Here is a 17,500-nt window from a genome sequence, read left to right as displayed (position 1 = left end):
ATAATAATCACTGTTAATTCAATAGCTGCAGTGTTCCCTTTGGCAATGTAGCAGAACAAGACCTTAAGAAATAGCAAAATACTATGCAGGATATCCAATATGGTTTTCCAATTATTTTTATGATATCTAGTATGTTACCATATATGTATATAGTTTTCTATATATACATTTAGACCCAGAGTGACACAAATATTTTACAGTAGTACAGAATGAAGTATTTTACATCAGTAAATTACAGTTTATCTTAAATCTTTGTGATAGTATAGCATGGTCTCTGTTTGTGATTTTGTAGCTATTTTTTAATTGTTTAATTTGCCTGTAATTTACATACCTTCCTCAACTGTATGTTATAGCAATGGTGGAGTTAATGGAAGACTAGCATTAATTAAATATACCAAAAGTAGTAATGATAGTAAATTAATGGATGTGATGTATTCAATTGAATGTTGAAAATGTGTCTGCATCTGCAATTTGATTTACTTTGATTAGTTACTCTTTATTAATTTTTGAAAGAAATTTTTCAGATGTTAGGCTTCCTTTGGTTTTGTTAAATTTAATATTTAGGAGATATATTTGTCTGTGTGTCTTTTCATTTGTGTTTTACAGTTTTAGGAATGGTTAAACCTTTTTATTTTTGCATGATATAATTAGATGAAAAGGAAGACAGAAAATTTGCTAAAAATCCCTGATATTTTATGTATTGTAGCTTTTAATAGAATATCCATTATGCATAGTAGAGAGACAGGCATAGGTGTGTGAACAGTATGGTAATATCAGGATTTCTTGTATGTATTACTTTTGACCCATGGTGTTGAGTGGCTTTACTATCATTGAAAAGGAGCTTGTTGGATAAAGGTACTAATATTGTTGTTGTGTTGCAGTGTTGCATTTGTAACCGCTCTCTTTGGTGTTGCTTAAACTGATGCTGTCTCTGCCTCTGTCACACTCCAGGCTGTTTCCGTTATACATGTGAGTTGAACGTTGCAAGCACTGGGAATTCTTACGCACTTCTGCAAATGTACTCCTAGAGGTGCCATGTTAACACATTCACAGTCTTTCACAGTCGTATTTTCTGTTTGATGATATATTCTTCAGTTGTATGATCAATTATAACTTTTCACCTATTTTACTCATTTTTTTTTTCATTTTCATAGCCAGATCTCAAGATACCTTGCTCGTGCTCGCCCCATACCAGTGTCTATTATATGCTATTTACCGCATGCACCTTTAGAATTAATCATGCTATGACAACACATATTCTTTACACTCAATAATCAGAACTCATTGTTAATAATGAAAGGAAGAACATGAATACACACAAATATGCATGAATGTGAGTGTTCATGCAATTTGTTGTTTTATTTGTAGTCTCCTCCGCATGAATCCTTTACCTCACAACTCATGACATTTCGATCGCTTCTTGAACCCATAAACTGCGTCATTGGGAAGCCAAGTCAAAACCAAGCAAGAAATGAAAGTTCCTGAATACCATTTTTACTCCAGACATGCAAGAATTACTTAAGGACATCTAAGAATAAAAAAGAGAAATCATTTATGCACATTCATGTAGATTTAGGGCGAGACGCAAAGTTGCTTTTACAGGCTGTAGACTTTGAATGCGCAAAGGGTAGAGGGTAGAGCATTGTAAGCAGCAGATATCGGGGAAGGGTTTGTGGGTGATGTTGTAAGGTAGAAAAAAACTTAATGGTTATTTTTCATATTTGTTTTAAATCCTTTTAACCGATGATTTGTAATCTATTACATTTTGGTATCTGGGGGAAAAAGATGCTTGTCAGCTTAAAGTTTGCTGCTTGCATATGAAACTTGCGACTTTCAGTGCTCCCTTACTGCTATCCAAATGTACATAAGTGATTTTTACTTTAGTTTTTAGATGTTTTAGATGTGTACCATATATAATGAAAAAAATACAAATAAAAGGATTTCAGAGCTTTATGATATGCCTGATTTAGATAAGAAAAAAATCCTATGGAGAATATCACAGTTACATTATTATATCATTACATGATTTACAGATGTTTATGGGTTAGTTGTGTTCACCCTACCTGTAGCAAAACTACTTTTACCATCTTCCACAGTTGTGTGATTGCTATATCCATTGTTCTAGTAACATTTATGTTTATGAAGCTTCGTGAAAAAGTATCAAATTCTCAATGTTTTTTGTTGGAATGCAGATTTTGGAATTTTAGATGTTGTTTTATTTATTGATGTAGCTTATAGAAGAAAACACATTTTTAAATATTTGTTACTTTCCCAGGCCTCATGCGACTGACCCGGTCTGCAGTATACACGATGTTGCAAACTCATGCAGAAAAAGACCGCATCATTACCTCTCTTCCTCCTCCTTTCATACGCCAAGTAAGTACATTATCCACTATGCCTTAAGGTTCTATGGATTTGAATTACCAATTCTTGTTTTTCATGGCCTTTTTGCATATAATGGGAACTGCATTATTTCTGCCAAAAAAAAGAAAAGAAAAAATATATTTTTTAATGGAAATAGGTTATCATATTATTATAATAGTTTATTATTGTTATTATTTCCACTGAAAAAACATGTACAACATTTATATTTTTATCCACAATGGGAAACCTTTTTAAGCTCAGGTACTTAACCTCACAATTAATGTTCTAATGCTGAACTTGAACCTTTCTATAAACAGGCAACTCCTCATAACCAGGATGACTTTGATGAAGCTGTTAAAAATGCAGCTAACGCAAACTGCACCCTGCAAGCCGGACTCAAAATATCGAAGATGATTGTTCTCGGAGATGTTGCCACTGGAAAGACGTGCTTGGTTAACAGGTGAGCGAGAGTGTAAGTAAGTGAGTATAGAAGGAATGGGATATTTAAAGGAATGTCTCCATTTTATTAGAAATACGATAATCCTTTGTTCTTTTCAGGTTTTGTCACCAGGTTTTTGACTCTAATTACAAAGCAACAATTGGGGTCGACTTCGAAGTGGAGAGGTTCGATATTCTGGGCATTCCTTTTAATCTGCAGATGTAAGTACCCGGAGACGTTCAGTGTGCTATGAGAATTAACCTGTATCTTCATAACAGTTATAGACTAAAAATTGTATAATTTTATAGGTGATGGTTCAATACAAAATACACTTCGTATTTCTTCTCTGTTAGCGCTTTATCTCTTTTCATTGATTTCTTTTTTATACATACTTTTAAATCCTCGGTTGTTCCTCTTCTCTGTCAGATGGGATACAGCTGGACAGGAGAGGTTTAAATGCATAGCTGCGTCCTATTATAGAGGTGCTCATGGTAAGTGTGAATTTTGGGTCTTCGTTGTTTCTCTCCCCTCCCGTTTTATTCATGTTCGTTTTTACTCTCTTTTGTTGTTGTTCTTTCTCTCTCTCTTTCTCAGTCTCTTTCTTTTCTTTCTCTCTGTCTGTCTCTGTATTTCTCTCTCTTATCTGTCTCTCTCTGATACTCTCTTTCTGTCACTGTCTCTGGCTTTCTCTGTCTCTCTCTCTCTCAGTCTTTTTTTCTCTGTGTCTTTTTCTCTTTCCCCTCCTTTCCTCTATCTCCTTTTTTTTAGTAACTTAATTTTCAATGTTCTCTTCTCATTTGAGGTGTTACTACTCTTAGTTTTTAGGTATTTATTTTATAATTGATTTATTTATATTCATTATTACTTGTATTGTTATTTTTTATGTGAACATATTAATGAAAATAGGTATTATCATCATTATCGTATTATTATAATTGTTTATTGTTATTTATGTTATTGTTAATACTATCTAATTATTATTATTATTATTTGTATTTTCATTTGTGTTATTATTATTGTTATCATCATAATCATCATCATCATCATCATCATCATCATCATCATTATTATCATCATTATCATTATCATTATCATTAGATTAGATTTGATTTTCTAACTGTACAAGCATAAGTAAAATTTCCCTCCATATTTTCATCTTTTCTTTTAGCTGTAATGGTTGTGTTTGACGTGACAAATGTTGTCACCCTTGCGCACACGGCTCAATGGCTTGAGGAAGCAAGGGAGGCAAATATCGACAGCTGTCCGTTGGTCTTTCTAGTGGGAACAAAACGGGACCTTATGGTAAGCATTCAGTCTCGCTATCTCTTTCTCCTTCGCAGGCCCTCGCTCTCATTTCTTTTGCTTTTTCAGGTTTTGTCTTACTGTCATTCTGATGTTTTTGTTTTTCTTCTATTTTTTTCAGTCTACTCTCTTTCCTTTTTTCTAAATTTGCTTCTACCTCATCTCTCTCTCTCTCTCTCTCTCTTTCTCCTCTTAACCATTCTGCAATGGACATTTTCATGGGTTAGACCACTTTTGCACTGCTTTATTTTGCTAAAAATACAAGCTAATCATTCCTTCTGTTGTGTAACTAATGCATCTTACCAAATGCTAATTAATATCACTCAGCTAACATCATATAGAATCATATATCATACCATAGATCTAGAAAATAATGGAAAACACAACATTCAGAAATTTTTGTTTTCAAGGGACACTAGAAATTTTTTTTTTTCCTCACTGTTCCAGCAGTGATAGTCACACCACCGACTACATCTAAACACGTGTATATTTTCCAGAGCGAGGGAGCCTACAACCAAATTGAAGCACAGGCTCGGCGTGTTGCCCAAGGCCTGGGGGCCGAGTATTGGGCTGTGTCATCGAAGACAGGAGATAATGTGGAAGCTCTCTTCATGCGGCTGGCTGCCCTCACCTTCAACCGAGACGTTTTGCAGGAGGTGAAAGGCTGTGACACTCGCAAGTTCTCTGGCACTGTCAGTATGTATCGCATAACTTCTCTAGAAATTTGTTTGAAATATTTTCAGGCTTTGAAAGTGATTTGTTTCATGTGGAGATTCTATGAGCCTTTTTTTGTGTGGGTTTGTGATTTTCTTTTAGGAAAGTAAAACATTGTATTTTGGGGGGTAATACTGCTAATCACTAAATATGCAGTATGAAAAAGAACTGGAAATCTGAGTTAATTGTTGTGATATACAATAAAGCTAGTACATATCAATGCTGTACACCTAACTTAATTTATCCCCAATTTCAGAAATAGGTGAACGTCTAGATGATACCTATGAGACTGTTAAGAGGTCGAAGTGTGCTTCAGGGCACTGCAACAAGTGATAGCAAATGAAGTGGTGATTATTTTTTGCAATGATGATTTTGTCATGTGAAACCTGCTGTGTTAGATGGCATGCTCTGTTTGCTGAATTATCTTTTAGCAGAAGAATTACTGATGATTTTGATAATATATATTTATATCTATTATGTAGCATATAAACACTCATACTCTTATCTAATTTATGCATTTTGAGGTTGAAGTTATTGTTAGTATATCGGAATAACAAGCTTCCTGAAATATGGTGCTGTCCAATGAATAACACAATGAAAGAAGCACAACGTTTTTTACTTCATTTTTTGACTACTTCACTTCCATGTCACGTGTGAATGTAGCTGGCTTTCCGTAAATCTCGCAAGGTGACGGGTATGGAAACACCTAGTTAGTGCTACCTCATGGGTAATTTATAGGTATACTGGAAAGACTGGTTGTGGAAGATGAGTCTGGGTTGTGTCAGAGATTGGTAGTTTGGACGGCTGGCTTTTCCTTTGGTGGCCAATGTAATTTTTATGGAGGTTCTCATGCATTTAGAGTACTCCATATTTGAGGCAACAAGGATCATACGGTGAATTTGATGATGAATATTTGATGGAGAAATATCTTCCATTTGTCTCTTATTTTTTATTGCCATTTTCAAGTCGAAGTTTTCAATTGTTACAGAATTCATATCTGTCTGTTGTGCCATACTGGAAGGAGCATCACTACTCACCAAGATCTTGGGTGTGAGGAAGCTTGGCTGTAGTAAGTGAGGGTATGCATGAAGTACGAGATTCCTCAGTGAACCTTAGAAGTACATCAACCCGCTTAGATTCATAAGTCGAGTGCAACTCTTGGTAAAAGTCTGAAGTCTAGATGTACGCTTGGTAAAAGTCTGAAGTCTTGATGTACGCTTGGTAAAAGTCTAAATTACGTTAAAAAAGAGAAATCAAATTATATTTTGAAAATAATCTGTATATTTCAACAATTTCCATGTGTGGTTGAAAATGAACAGCAAAGAGACCAGATGTATTGATAATGCACAAGTGCGTAAATGATGTGCTTTCCAGACAGGCAGTCATGTTAGCTGTATATTGCAGGATTCACCCAGCACATTTGCTTGAGTTTTAGGGGGTTTGCCTTGTTCAAATATAGTAGGTTGAACAGCGAAAAAAAAAGTAATTTATTAAAGATCTAGATGGTGTTGTATTTCTTATGCATTATGTTCTAACTGAACATGAGGAATTAGTAGCTAGTTAGATTTGCAGATTATTTTTGCATTTACTTTATGATAAGTTAGTCTGCCTTTGCACCATCTTGTGTCTTGTGTGATATTGTATATGTGCACATATATGTTTTTTTACATTATTAGAGTTATTATTATGATTATTATTTTTATATCATTATTATCATTATTATTCTGATTTTGACTATCCCTATTGGAAATATGACTGGTATTTTTTTTATTATCACTGGACATTATTATTATTATAATCATTATTACTACTTTTTTTTCTAAAATGGGGATTTTTGCTTTTAGAAGCATCAATCTGATGTAAGATTGTGGACAACTTGGGGATATTTTTTGAGTGAATTTTGATCGAGAATCACAATTATTTTTTGTATTGAGCCATAAACACCTTTTATATCTTGTATTCATGGAACACATGAGAGAAAGAAAAGAAAAGAAAAAATTTACCTTTTTAAGTGATGAGACTTGTAATACAGTGAAAAAACACAAAAGTACAGAATTCCATTTATTTAAAATGTGTTTTCGTGTTTCTTCCACCCTCAGTAGGATAATATTTTGATATGTTCGACTTTCCGAGGAATGTGGAATCACAGAGAAAAGAGAGAATCTACTTTACCTATGTGTAGAACTTATTGTGAGAGTCTGAGCAATCTGTGTTAAGTGTTTGTGTATTTTTGTAACGTTTCCATTTGGATCTTGCTTCCAGAAAATTTGTGCGTGTGCCGTCATTCTAATGAAGGAAGAATTTTTGTACAGGTTAAACCTCATCAGACTTTTCTTCATTGGTCTGGAAGCTTCAACTATTTGGGATGGTGATTCGGATCTGGCTGACGTTAGAAGTCTGGTTAATTCCACGGAACGATGCTGTAAAGTTGTGTGTGTGAGCTAGGTTTATGTATTTTGTCTTTATCATTAGCTTGATATATTTATGCATAATTTTGCCTTTTTTTTATCTTAACCCTTAAAAAACACAAAATATTTTCTGCATGTCTGTCCCCCCAGTTGCATAAAGGAGAATTTTGGTCTTAGGTATTTCAAGAGCTTGAATTTACTCACTAGAAAATGTATATTTTGATGACATATATCAAATACTTAATGCAGAGTAGGGCCAACAAGGGGTGTGATGATATGGGGAAAATATTGAGGGTGTATCTTGAGGAAACTCACCAAATAGTGCCAGAAATATTAGTTGACACCACATACGTCTTCTTCATAATGAAAATAAAGGGAAGAAAGCCCAACAGGTTTTGACAGCCTGTAATTGATTGTGGTGAGTAGGACTGAGTGCACAGGCCTGGGTGCATCACAATCATGGCAAAAAAGTCTTTAACCCATTGAAAGCAGATGGCATGATTTACTGCCAAGGCAGAGTCAGTCATAGATGCAAATGGCACCGTGCCATACAACATAAACCCGCCACATGATTGTATACACATTTTATTAAGGGTTAAGGGTTAAGGGTTAAGTTTAACTGGTTCACAAATTTTTGCCAAGCTTGTCAGTCTAGTGAGGTTCAACCTGTATCGTTCTGAACATTTTTGATATTGCCACAAATTATTTTCTACTTTCAAAATAATTGGGTTGAGAGAGCATGGGTCTTAGTATATAGCTCAAATAAATCTTACATATAGAATTCAATTCTTTAGATACTTTGAAGGATTTTGTTCTCTTTGAGAGGAATTACCAATTTGAAAGAAAACTTGATACGTCCAGAATATTACGTTGTGGTTGAATTCCATTGTACCTGTATTATTGCTGTTGCAATATATGATAATATTGTGGTATTATGGAATCCTATGAATGGTTTGAAGAGGTAACCTTGTACTGGATTGTACATTTAATTACTGAAATAATTTCTTGCTCATAATGTTTTTGTAGTACAGATAGCTTGTGATCTGTACATGAGAAGAGATTTTATCGTGGACATCATTATTATTTACCAAGTTGGTCTTGAGAAAAGAAAGTTAATGGAGGGGAAGATAGTATGTCTCTCTTTATTTGTGTTTGTGTCCAGTCTCTTGTACATCTAAGTTACCTAATCAGTGTTGCCAATGTGTGATCTGCCAGTTTTGACTCCTTTATTCCAAACACAGAGTCGATATTGATAGTCCAAGCTGTGGCATTGCTGAATGGTGAACTTGAAAGTGAAGGAGGCAGTGCATGTGACATAATTTGAAAAAAAAAAAGATGTAACACTGGCAAGAATAACAACAACATTTTGGCTGACTGCATTTTCGTATACTTTCTTTTCAAGTTTCTGTCTGTCTTTCACTCTGTCTTTGAGAGTTTTGGAAGTATAGTATTAAAATTCTTGGACAATAACTAGGTGTATAATTATTGATTAGGAGGTGCTACAGTATCCAACAGGGATAAAAAAAAAAGTTTGGGAGAGGAAAATAATGATCTTTTATTGTCAAAGATGATTTGGAAAACTTGGTATAATGCCTTGCTTCATAAATATAATGACAATAATTTAGAATTTAAGAATACAGTGTTCTGCTTTGAAATTATATAGATATGTCATCTTCCAGTATTTTTATATATAGACATTCAATGCAGGCAATTATTTTATTCAGTGCTCAGTAATGCTTAAATTGTGTACCATTATGACTAAATTTTCCCATCTTTGTTGATGTGCAATGATTCACAGGATATTCATATCCATTATGACAGAAGTGGAAAAAGGAATAAGATAGGAATGAATAACCGCACAATGCAAGAGCTGTTTATGATGTGTTTTGATGAAATCTTTAGAATTACATGTTATATTACATTTAATTGAAATGCATCAATTACATCTCTTGCATCCTGAAGTTATTCCTTTTTTCATCCATATTTGTTACTGTTTGAATGCCATGAAGACTTGCGGGTGTTTATTAAAGCCACATGCCCTTCTTTGCCATCAATTCTCTCCATATTTTCTTTGCTTGGGAGACTCACATAGAGACCCAGAATGGAGCAGACACTCGGTGGTATGTTAAGAGGGCAGGCAAAGAGGACAGAAAACCCAAGGCAGGGACGGGCATTTGGTGAGATGTTTTGAGGGAAAATGAGGAGGACAGGTTTTCCGAGGGTACAACCTCCGTGAACTTTTATGGAGATCAAGACCTCTAACACAGGCAATGACTCTATTAGATGTTTCACTAGATTCCCATTCTAAGGATGTCATTTGGGTCTTGAAAAGATTCAAACCATAACTTAGAATTGTTTTTAGGGGGGGAGAGTTATTCCCCTTGCCCCCCCAATCTCCCCTGAGTGTCCACCCGCTGACTCGAGACTTCATACACAGGGATTGGCAGTCGTAAATGTGGTTTATGATATTGGAAGGGGATTTGGTACCATGCCTCTTATTGTGATGTTGTGGAGAGGTAATGGTTTGACGTTTTTGAAAAAAAATGGTATGATTCGCACGACCGACGTTGTCTCGTAGGGATAGTCGGGATCCTTGCATGCCGTTGAGATACTAGTGTTTTGGTGAAATTGTGCTATGAATCCAGAGATTGTCTTAATCCTGATATTCTCTCATTCTTTAAGCTGATATTTGTATTAAAGTGTAGGTGGGCCATTTACTAAGTGTATTTTAGCTATTGAAATTATGCTTACTGAAAAGAGTCTAGTCATCCAGCTATTTTTCATTAGATTAGGTATTCTTTTAAGCACTGTGATAATTTTCATGCTATGATAATAGATGAACTTAGATGCACCACTAGATTTTTACAATATTGTGCATATATGAAATTGTAAGAAAAAAAAAAAGCAGAAAAAGCAGTACAAGTTTATTTTTGCCAAGTCCTAAGCTATTTATACATAGAGGATTACTTAGAGCTTATTAATTGTAGACCATATTATTGATATCTCAATAGAAAAGAAAAGAAGAAAAAAAACTTGCATAATGGACCAGATTTATTATTTTTTATTAACAAGCGCCTTGTCTCTACATAGTACCAAGATTGAAACAGGTTACTCTTTAAGTTTCCAATAGTTTTTCATGCCCTATTTTATTGATGTGTGAAGATGTGCTGTTTTTCATTTTTTATGTTATGGTTAAAGTCTGGGAAATATATATATATATATATATATATATATATATATATATATATATATATATATATATATATATATATATATATATATATATATGTATATATATATATATATATATATATATTATATATATATATATATATATATATATATATATATTATATAATCCCCATTAATGGTGAATTTTTAAATTTTTAGATACTCCATTTTATAGCGGTTTCCTGTTTATTTTATTTCATTTATTTATTTTTTTCTCTTGTTTTGTGTGTGTTATTTTCATGCTATGTTTTTATCATTGGTAAAAGTAATAGTCCTTCCAGGCTGATGTCATAAAGAGGTTTTCAACAGCAATTCACAAGGATATGACATTGCATTTTTTCTTGCATTGATATATATATATATATATATATATATATATATATATATTATATATATATATATATATATATATATATATATATATATATTAATATATATATATACATATATACATATATATATATATATATATATTATATATATATATATATATATATATATATATATATATATATATATATATATATATATATATATTAGTTTTAAGCCAATGGTTATTTTATATACATTTTATAATTTGATTTTCAAGCAGTGTTATACTGGTGGTAATATAATAGAAAGTTGTATATTTGGAACAAAGCATCACAGTCCATTTTTATTGAATATTAATTAATGTGCATTTGGAGTTGTCAAACATTTTTCAGTTTATGAATTTCAGATAAATTAGATTATAAACATGTTTATTTGTGTCTTTCAACGTTTTGAGCTTTATATAAATGATAAATTATGAGGCAAACCAATGATAAATGCCTTGAGAAATTGATAAGAGTAGTATAAAAAGTTGTCCTTTTCTTTTTCTTTTATGTAACATGTTTTCTATGACAGTTTTTTTTTTCCCCAAGGAGGATGCCATATCAGCTCACTGTGAGCAGAAATATTTCAGCACAAAGATACTCTTAAGTTTTGCTTTTTAAGATACTTAATTACATAAGCACCATTTTAAACAAACCTTGACCTTTTCGTAATTATTGTATTAAGGACATGCACTTTTCAATATCATTATTTTGCCATTTCATCATTTGATGTTTCCAGTGTTATTGAATATACATAATCTTGTCTGATTTGTAAGTCAATTTCTTTGTGGTATGTGTCAACAAATCCTCTTTCATGTTGTTTTTTGAGCTAGGATGCAGCTAGCTGTCATATATGTATTCCCTCTGCATTAATCCTTCCATCTATTATACCTAGCAAGACTTTGCTCACTTTGAAAAGTTTAGAAAACAATACAAGCTTTTCTTTTGTACAGGGAGGGCTCTGCCAGTGACTCTTTGCTCAATGTATATCCATATCTTAAAAAGTACTATGAACAGGCACACATTACTGTTATATCTAACCCTTTATATCTGAACCCTTTCAATGCTGGAGTTCTGTTTTGTTCTGTGATTATGTAATTCATTGGAAAACTTGATTTTGATACAAGTATATCAAGAAATTTATTGTTTTAGAAGCAGGTTTAAAATATCCCTGAAAACACACACACAAAGAAACATGCGCCCAACCCTGGTAACTAAATGCATTTTTGTTTCTGGATATAAAGGGCTATTTTTGCATGTGATTTTGTGATTGCAGGACTTGATTGTAAGAAGATTCATAATTTACTACAGAATCAACCCGTCTGTAAACACACTTTGATCTGAGAAACACACCTGTAAATTCATCGTAGCACATGACATGTTGTGAATGAACAATTACATTCAGTTGTATGATGAGCAAGTTTGGATAATTTTTTCTTGTGTGAAGGTAGACTTGCAGGGAAGATATTTCCAGCTACTGAAGTCTCTTGCTTGTTTGGGTAGTTATATACAGTATTTGTATGATATATGTATACATGATCTTTAACCAGATATCACTTACTGTTTGCTCAGATACTGATACTGGAATGATGTTGGTGATTATGTGAAAGAAATGCATGATAGCATGTCTAAGTTAGGCTCATTTGAACTGTATTAGGTAATTTTAAATATTGTGATTGTGTACGTCATGGTTCGAAAGAGCTGAACAAAAAGAAAGTTTGTATTTTTCTACACTTTCTGGAGGTTGCGGCTTTTGCAGAGGCGGCTCGATGTCACCCGTCTGTCTCTCTCCACTCAACGTAAACTACTCGCCTTTACCTATACATTTCCATACCGTCCAAGGACTGCCTCTAATTGCCAGTATTTTTCTACTCGAACTCGAATCTTTAATTTTCATATAACATATATATAAATATATATAAATGTAAATGTAGTATCTTCAATAAATTTCAAAGTGTTTTTGCGTGTTTTCCTTTCCTGACAGATCCAGTTTCATTGTCGATCTTGGATTATCTATTGCTGTTACAATTATCTTTGGAGATGGTAATGGTCTCGTTCTATTAAGAAATATTGTGAGAAAGGTATTTTATTTCATTTTTCATTTCAACCTTACAACCGTACAATTTCCTAAGAAAGGCATATTCATTTTTAAAATGTTTTTTTGAGTTAAATTACTTGCTTTTACAATGAAAATCGGAAAATAAAACTTTCCCACTCTATTTCTGAATGAAATGTGACCAGCACCATTTTCTGGTAAAAAAAAGAGTGGAACAAGATGCTTACAGCTGAAAGTCAAAATTCTCTATGCTATCAGTCTCATTTCTCATTCACCTTGAATTTTTACAATTTTTTTAAAGTGAACATACATCAATATATAACAATTGGCTGCAGTAGACTGATATAGTCATATCATACTTCTGTTAGTATACTGCATTGCTAAAGTCATACCCGTTTCTTTGGATTTTGAAGTAGAAAGCAGAGTCTGCTGGTAGATTGTTTACCGATTCTCTCTAGGGTCGTAATTTTGGACCGATGGAGATGAGACCAGTCTGAGTCAGGAAGAGAGTGCCCAGTGTTTGTCTGCTCCACTTTTTTTCAGTTTAGATCTTATATTCTTATTATTACTTTCCAATAAACGTAATTTAGGTAATTCTCAGATATGCAGAGTATCAAAGGAAGTGAATTAGATACGTCCTATCCAGTGTCTGCCTTAATGTAATGGGATCGGATTTATGTTCATCCCTCAAGAAAATGACCTGAGCAAGGATTTTTTTTTTGCACCCCCCCCCCAAGAAAAAAAAAAACAGGTAAGGCTCATGCCAAAAATGCGTATTCTCAAAACTGCTACACATGCTTTTTTGCCTGTTAGTTTCACATATTTATTCTTCAGATGGTGGGATGCCCGTTAATTAAGAATTAGGTTCTGTTCAGTTCCAGTGCGTTTTCGTCCACTGTTCGAGCCGCCTTATCTGATAATCATGACTGGATGTTAATCGCGGAACCGAAGTGCCTGTGGTCATTCCAGCCTCCACAAGCAAGGTGACAGGCATGACTTTTTCACGAAGTTGCTGGCGGTCAAAGGCAGTGTTCTTCAAACTTTTTTTTTAATCGCAACCCAGTTAGGTTTCACGTAATACCCTCGGGCATCTGTTGGACAGTATTGTTCACCAGTCAGCAATATCTACGACTGTATTCATCCAGTGCGAAAATATATTTTGTTATATTTACCTTATAAAACATATATTTTCTTTCATTTCATATGAATTACTCATTGCTTTCATATTACTATTAATGAAATTACTAATTGATCTCACATTACCATTAGTGAAATTACTCATTTATCCCATATTACAATTAGTGTCCCACTGACTACTAGCTCTCAATCCACTATGGTTATGGCCTATGGTATTTATATACAACATAGCCAAGAAAGACGACCTGGCATCCTGTCTGTGGATCTGTAGGATCTTTCGCTCTTCCAAGGGCTACGTCCTACCAAATATTGCGGGTCTGTCAACAAACTCAATCCCTAAATGCCATTATAGCTGGAGACCCAGATTAGGATGATGCGTCTACCTGACCAAAAATCCTGTATGCTTGGGTGAAAACGGTGGTACTTAGATTTATATTGAGTATCTTATGATGCACGCTGTCTATGCTACCCTGGAGTGAGTATGTATGTATGACAACGTGCAGTTCTCGACACGGATCAGCTGGCGGACAAGACAATAATAGGAAAGACGAATGAAAGATCGCCTGACTATGCGATAGAAGACTTTAGAACAGTGGTTCTCAAACTGGGTGCCGCGGCACCCTGGGGTGCCACGGACAGCGCCTAGGGGTGCCACAAGATTGCCATGAATTTTGTCTTGGCTAGATCGTTTCAAGGTACATTTGTAAAACAGTTTGTAGCAGTCTGCCTATAATTAAATGTCGGTGTAGGAAGTTACTTGCTCTAATATTTTACTAAAATATAGGTAGATATTTCCTTTTGCACACTACTACTACTACTACTACTACTACTACTACTACTACTGATAACATAATGATGTGATGGTGAAAAAGGGGTGCCACAGAAAGGATTATATAAATTCAGGGTGCCATCACTGAAAAAAGATTGAAAACCACTGCTTTAGAAGAAGGATTAAAAAAAAAAAAAAACAGAAGCGATTAACTATAGAACACAATGCAGACAGCCGGCTCATCCAAAATGGCGACCTTGTTCAAAAATAAATAAATGAATAACGGAATTAAAGTGAGGCAAAGATGTTTTTTTATTATTATTGTTAATTTTATAATGCTAACAATAATGATGATAGCAATAACGATAACATAATTAATAATAGAAATGATAATGATAACAATAACTGATGATTATTATCATCACTCCTGTAATATCATTATTACTTTTGTATTACTATTAGAATTACTATTATTATCATTATTATTATTAATCATCATTATTGTTATCATTATTGATCTTAATATCATTACCATCACTATTATCATCATTAACTTTATGATTATCATTATCATCATTATTATCATTATCATCATCCTTATCAGTATCATTATCATCATCATCCTTATCACTATCACTATCATTATCATCAGCATCACCACTATCATCATCAGCATCACCATTATCACCACCACCAACACCATCATCATCATTATCACCACCACCATCATCATCAATCTTAAAAACAACGATAAAAACGACAATAACACCAATAATCATAACACAAACTATAACAAACATTACGGTAATGATAATAAAGAAAAACAAAAATTAACGCGGGAAAAAAATCCCAGAGCGAGGGTAGGATACAGGAAGTAACCATGAATGACTGTATCTTACGCTGTATTTCTTCTCTTTAGCAAAACCAGGAAGCTTCACACTTGAATTCGTCTCGCCTTATTACGAAACGCATTAAGATGATGAAGTGAAGCGTTTTCCAGCGTAATTTGGTTCACACGTGACGAAAACACGTGCTCTCGAAAGCTTACACACGAAAATACACGAAGATACTGTATAGATATGCTGATATATAGACTGAAAATACATCGCAATTGCTGTATAGATAGATCAATGACGGGTCTAAGATATTCCCAAAGGGGAGGGAGTGGTATGCGAACTTTTAGTATTTCGAAGGCATTTTCAAACATTTTGGAGCATTTCGAAGGCATTTTTCGTCGATTAATGGCTTAAACATAACATAAGTAATCAGGACATGTCCTATGCTGGAACCTCCACCGAAGTGGAAGTGGGACAGATAAGTCTGATGAAGAGTTGAAGTGAAGAAAACAGTTTGGAAAATGAAGAAAAGTAGTAGTTATAGTAGTGGAAGAACGAAACTCCCTGTCTGTCTTGTAAAGTTGTTGTCATGTCCAATCGAAACTCAGGGAGGCCTGCCAGGTCGGAAGGTGGCGATGAGATCTTGGTCTTAAGGGTGAATGAGATGAAAAGGGGAGGGGTCTTGATCTTGTAGGTTGGGGTTGGGGTAAGGATAATTTATTTTATTCATTATTCAATCTTAAGATTATTATTATTATTATTTTTTTTTTTTGTTTACATTTCCTGAGAAGCGGTAGAATGAATACGCCTCCGGTATATTCGTATAACGTATGATATGACGATCTCAGTCTGTTTAGCATGAATCCTTCCCAAATTTGCACTATCACATCCTGCATGACACTGGCCGATTACTCAATCAGTTCTCCAGATCATTCAGATTACGGAACTGTGGTCGCTTAAACCACAAATCCTTTCACTAAAGGGAGACATCATAGGGCGTAAGATCTGGAAATCTGGGGCAGTGGTTCTCAAAATGAGTGCCACGGCACTTTGGGGTGCCAAGGCCAGTACTTAGGGGTGCCTTAAGATTCTTAGGTGAAATAAACGATTTAGGATGGTTTATGAGTCACAAAGTGATATGAAATCGATCTTAGTTTCCGTGTCTCGTGCTTTGTTTAGTTATCCGTTAGTTTGTACTTGCATTTGAAGTTACTCATTCTTTCGGTGAGTTTTATGTTTGTCTTCTGGCCATATAAGTTACATTTATTTTTTCGAGCAGCAGTAATTCATGGAAGAGGCAAATAAGTACTCTTCTTTAAAGCTAACCTCATGTGGGGGAGGGACGGAGGGGGAGGGGGGAGGTAAGAGAAAAGGGCGGGAATATATGAAAAGGATGCCAAAGAAGAGATACCACGTGGAGTTAGGATGCCATCACTGAAAATAGATAAATAAGTAAATAAATGATGAAAAAACTAATGGAAAAACTATTTAGGAACCACTGATTCAGGAGGTTAACCTAGGTGTGCACAATAATTTTTACCTTCAAACTATTTTATTCCACACTCTCCCAACAAAGATAATCCGGGAAGAGACACCCCCGAGTGTATTTCAGTGTCTCAGAAAGAATTAGAGAAAAAAAACACATTCAAAAATAATTTACCAGATCACCGCTTTCAATTTAGCATGAAGTAATCCGTCCCCTGGGTTAAAAAAAATGGAGGGAAGATGGAGGCCATGTTTTGTAATGTCCTTGAGAAACCCTATCACTAATTTTAAATTAGAAATCTAAATCAAACGTGACAACTAGATCACATTTCTATGATCCGCTCACTTCGAAATTTTGCATCTTTGTGTGACTAGAACCCCCCCCCCCTCCCACCAATAGCAGATT

The 17,500-nt window shown here is 34.2% G+C and overlaps 1 protein-coding gene across 2 annotated transcripts in view; it reads left to right on the top strand.

Moving 5' to 3' along the window:
• The window catches only part of RabX5 (RAS oncogene family member RabX5), a 12,005-nt gene extending 1,737 nt beyond the window's left edge, over nt 1–10,268 (top strand). The window contains exons 2-9 of one of the 2 annotated variants that reach the window (XM_043033473.2): nt 882–969; nt 2,276–2,376; nt 2,682–2,824; nt 2,923–3,024; nt 3,230–3,294; nt 3,972–4,105; nt 4,603–4,801; nt 5,076–10,268. In XM_043033473.2, the coding sequence (XP_042889407.1) occupies nt 2,281–2,376; nt 2,682–2,824; nt 2,923–3,024; nt 3,230–3,294; nt 3,972–4,105; nt 4,603–4,801; nt 5,076–5,152 (816 nt within the window). In that variant the 5' untranslated portion in view covers nt 882–969; nt 2,276–2,280 and the 3' untranslated portion in view covers nt 5,153–10,268. The remainder of the gene's footprint in view (nt 1–881; nt 970–2,275; nt 2,377–2,681; nt 2,825–2,922; nt 3,025–3,229; nt 3,295–3,971; nt 4,106–4,602; nt 4,802–5,075) is intronic. The other variant, XM_043033475.2, reaches the window with a different exon arrangement.
• Nucleotides 10,269–17,500: the final 7,232 nt, after the last annotated feature.

Source organism: Penaeus japonicus, unplaced genomic scaffold, assembly GCF_977035675.1.
Source record: "Penaeus japonicus unplaced genomic scaffold, GWHDUDI00000001_assembly GWHDUDI00000021, whole genome shotgun sequence".
NCBI classification, from domain to species: domain Eukaryota; kingdom Metazoa; phylum Arthropoda; class Malacostraca; order Decapoda; family Penaeidae; genus Penaeus; species Penaeus japonicus.
The sequence above is the reverse complement of the archived record's forward strand: the minus strand, read 5'-3'. Positions and strand labels throughout refer to the sequence as shown.